Source organism: Tupaia chinensis, unplaced genomic scaffold, assembly GCF_000334495.1.
Source record: "Tupaia chinensis unplaced genomic scaffold, TupChi_1.0 Scaffold000685_1, whole genome shotgun sequence".
Classification (NCBI taxonomy): domain Eukaryota; kingdom Metazoa; phylum Chordata; class Mammalia; order Scandentia; family Tupaiidae; genus Tupaia; species Tupaia belangeri.
In genome coordinates this window covers 1,692,843-1,696,807 of record NW_006160208.1, presented here as the reverse complement: position 1 = coordinate 1,696,807, position 3,965 = coordinate 1,692,843, and the positions used below count along the sequence as shown (strand labels likewise).

At 43.2% G+C, this 3,965-nt stretch overlaps 1 protein-coding gene across 5 annotated transcripts in view; it reads left to right on the top strand.

The window, feature by feature from the left end:
• IRF2 (interferon regulatory factor 2) overlaps positions 1-2,871 on the top strand; it is a 116,219-nt gene extending 113,348 nt beyond the window's left edge. For all 5 annotated transcript variants that reach the window (XM_006160432.3, XM_027776604.1, XM_027776603.1 and 2 more), the window contains one exon: positions 1,554-2,871. In XM_006160432.3, coding sequence (XP_006160494.1) covers positions 1,554-1,864 — 311 coding nt within the window. In that variant the 3' untranslated portion in view covers positions 1,865-2,871. The remainder of the gene's footprint in view (positions 1-1,553) is intronic.
• Positions 2,872-3,965: the final 1,094 nt, after the last annotated feature.

The following is a 3,965-nucleotide window of genomic DNA, read 5'->3' as shown; positions in this document are numbered from 1 at the left end:
AATGCCGAGGTAAGCTGGCTGCTGCCCCAGACGTTGCAGAAAGTATTTTCGATAAGCACTTGGTTTCCTTGCTGCTAGTACACACATGCTTTTACTTTAGATCATGAGTCTTACTTTTGAATCTTTTTTCTTGCGGTAAAATACACAATAACCTAAAATTTGTCATACTTTGGGATTTCAAATGATAAAATTAAGTACGAGGAAAGGGAGTAAAATGTTATCCTCAGAACAAGAGGCTAAGATGGCAAGAAAAGGAAATTGAAGTCGGGGCCAGGAAATGTTGATATGCTTGTCACTTACAAACATCCTAATTCATAAGCAGAAATAGCATGCCCTGTGTGGCCAAAAGTAATACCAAAAGTAAACTTCAGGAAGAGCTAAGCAAAAGTGTCTCCACACTTATGTGGGTTTTCCTCCCACTATGATCCATGCCCAAAGGCTGGTTGTGTGTCCAATCTTGATTCTGAGCTACCCACTTTCATGTCCCTCCAATAGGCTGGGCTTACACAGTAGCAGGGAACGGGAGATGACCATCTGCACTGGGCCTGTCCTTGAGTCCGTGAGAGATAGGGAGTGAGAGCAGCTCAAGGTTGTTTGGTTAGTGATTTCTCAATGTACTAGACACTGTCGAGTACAGTGCAAGAATTCCAAAAAGACAATAGCTATACATGCTTACATGCATTACAGCTCTGTTTCTTCAAGATCACAATTCTAGCTCCTTCTCTGAACGAAGCAACACTGAGGCTAGCTGCTTACTGGGCACACTGGAGCTCTAAGCTGCACCCACTGGAAAGTAGTCAAGGGACATTCACTTTTTTTTTTTTTTCTTTTTTGGAGAGGTTTTTGCTATATGGTGCGTGTGCTCACCAGAAAGACAGAAAGAGACAGAGAGACAGAAAATGAGAAATCACCCCCCAGGTGAATGTTCTCCTCACAATCCCTTCTCCTCCATTCTCCTCTCGGGGTCTTGGGCATGCACACACACACACCCAGTGTGAGTTTAAGCCACCAGGTCCAGGACTCGAACTGCAGTCGACTACATGGGAGTCCAGTGACATAGCCATTATGCTAATTGCTGGTCCCGGGACATTCGCTTTCTGTTCCTCACTTTTGAGGATTCCTCCAAAACTGCAGGTTGACATGAAGATCTAACTGGGAAAGCAGTGAGAAACCAAGTTGCCATGACAAATTCACCTATGAAATGATTAGGCCAGGCAGCCAGAGCATAAGGGTGCCAGAAACCAAGTTGCTACCTTCTCCTCCTGCCTTGATAGAATAGTCTTGGCTATATTTCTTAGAGGTAGCAAATAGGAATTGATTTTTGAAAGAGAAATAAATTTTTAAAAAATAAAGAGGGAGGGAAGAAAGACCATTGCTTGGGGTGTGAATAGCTGGGTATAAATTTCAGTTAAGAGATGCAGGGTTGCTAAAATTTTGTTCATTCTGTGAGTCTTAAATTCAATTAAAACATGCACACACAACAGGGGTGCATTTTTTAAAAAAAACATTTAATAGAAGGAAAAAAAGATATGTATCATAATTGTTTTCTTTGAAGGGACGACCACACTGGAGGAAAAGGAATCTAGAAGGCAAGCAGTACCTCAGCAACCTGGGGGCACGGAGTACCTACCTGCTTCCCAGCATGGCGACCTTCGTCACTTCCAACAAGCCTGATCTTCAGGTCACTATCAAAGAGGAGAGCTCTCTGATGCCTTACAACAGCTCCTGGCCCCCTTTTCCAGAACTCCCTCTGTCTCCCTCCGTGACCCCAGCGCCCAGCAGCAGTCGGCCAGACCGGGAGACACGGGCTAGTGTCATTAAGAAAACATCAGATATCACTCAGGCCCGTGTCAAGAGCTGTTAAGCCTTTGACTTTTCCTGGTGGTTGTTGGGATTTCTTGGCTTTGTTTTGTCATTTGTTTATATTTTATTTTTCTCTCTGACACCTGTTTTAGACAAATCTAAGGGAAAAAGCCTTGACAATAGAACATGGATAGCTGTGTCCAACTCCAATACTGGAGCTTCTCTTTAACTCAGGACTCCAGCCCATTGGTAGACGCATATCTCTAGAGCCTGCTGGATTTCCCAGGGCTACTCCCTCAAGTTCAAGGACCAACATCCACATGGGCAATGGAGGTGCTGCATTGCCTACGGTCAAGGCCAGCATGATGGAGTGGATGCCTCAAGAAGGACGAGAAAATGTGAACTAGCTGGGATTTTTTATTCTTGTGAATATGTATATAGGCAGTACTAGCGAAGTTGCAGTCTGCTTCTGCACCTTATCTTAAAGCACTTAACAGATAGACCTTCTTATGATCTTGCTCTATCTCACAGCACATACAGCACCCCCTTCCCTCCCCATTGCCCTGCCTCCCCTCCCCTCCTACACCACCCAGACAGTTCCTTTTCTACCCTTCCTCCCCTCAAAGGCTGTGTTCTGCATCCCGGAGGAGGAGAAGAAAATGAACTTCTCCACAGATGTCCCATTTTAAGATTGCTTTTAAAAAAACCTTTCTAATCTGCTGTGCTTGAATGCCACGCGGTACAAAGGAAAACTATCATGGAGATATTATGCAAATTCCCAGATTTGAAGACGAAAATACTCTAATTCTAACCAGAGCAAGCTTTTTTATTTTTTATACAGGGGAATATTTTATTCAAGGTAAAATTCTAAATAAAATATAATTGTTTTTTATCTTTTCTACAGCAAATTTATAATTTTAAGATTCCTTTTCTTGTTTATCAGCAGTTGTTATTACATCCTTGTGGCACTTTTTTTTTTTTAATTTTGTAAAGGTGAAAAAAGCTTTTATGAGCTCATGTAGCAATCAAATTATCCTGTGGATTGATAATAAATGAATATGATATATAGTTAAATTTTTAATGGGCATCACTCCTGGCTTTGTCTGCGTCTGTGCACAATCTTGGGATAAGACAGACAAGTATCATTTCTTCCCGGAGACCAAAACTTCTTCCTTTACCAACCACAAGAAACTCTGGAGGTTCCTACAGTGAGGCTACAAATGACTTCCTCTATGGAGTGCTCACCTGGCGCTGGGCCCTGGGCTGAAAGGTCTTCCCAGTGTGTTCTTTGCGCATCAGAGTTGTGCTACAACATAGGGATTTATCTCCATTCCACATGGAGGAAAATGGGTCTTAAAATGAAAATACCTTGGGGGCCAGCAGGCAGCCTGGTGGTTAAAGTGACTAGATATGACTGACTGACTGGTTTGAGTCCTGGACCCAGTGACTTTGAAAGTCATGCTTGGTGTGTGCCTGTGTGTACCCCAAATCCCAAGAGAATGGAGAAGGGATTGTAGCAAGGCCATCCCCCTTTGAGGGTGATTTCGCTCTTTCTTTTTCTCTCTCTCTTTCAACCCCTCTCCCTCCTTCCCCCAGTGAGCACACACACCCGATAGCAAACTGAAAAAGAAAAAGAAAAACAAAGGAAGAAGGAAAAATAGAATATTCCTTTGCTCGGGTCATATGACTAGTGAAGGTCAAGGACACAAGTAGAGTTGAAGTCTGATGACTAGGGAGGATGTCTTTTTTTACCCCTCCATTGTTTTTCTCAACTGGGTGCAAATTCACCCCCTCTTGTTTTTATTGCTCATCCTAAGATTTATGTGTATGGCTAACGCTTTGTGTTAATGTCATGTACCGGGCGCTTGGGTAAGGCATTTTGCAATGACTCTGAGTCAGTCACTCTTCTTTCCAGGAGTTAGGGCCTTAGACACAGGCCCTGACCTCAAATCACAGAGTATGTCTTTTTGAGGGAGAAATGTGACTTCAGGAACAACAGTGTCCATCACCCATTTGGTATGTCAAGGTGTAGACCTGACCTTGACCAAGCCACCACTCGAACTTCTCTCATGCCTCCACAATGTCCATAAAATCAGAATATGCAAGCTTAACTTCCTGCCTCTGAGGGGTGGTGGAGGAGAACGCTAAGTTAATATTTGAAA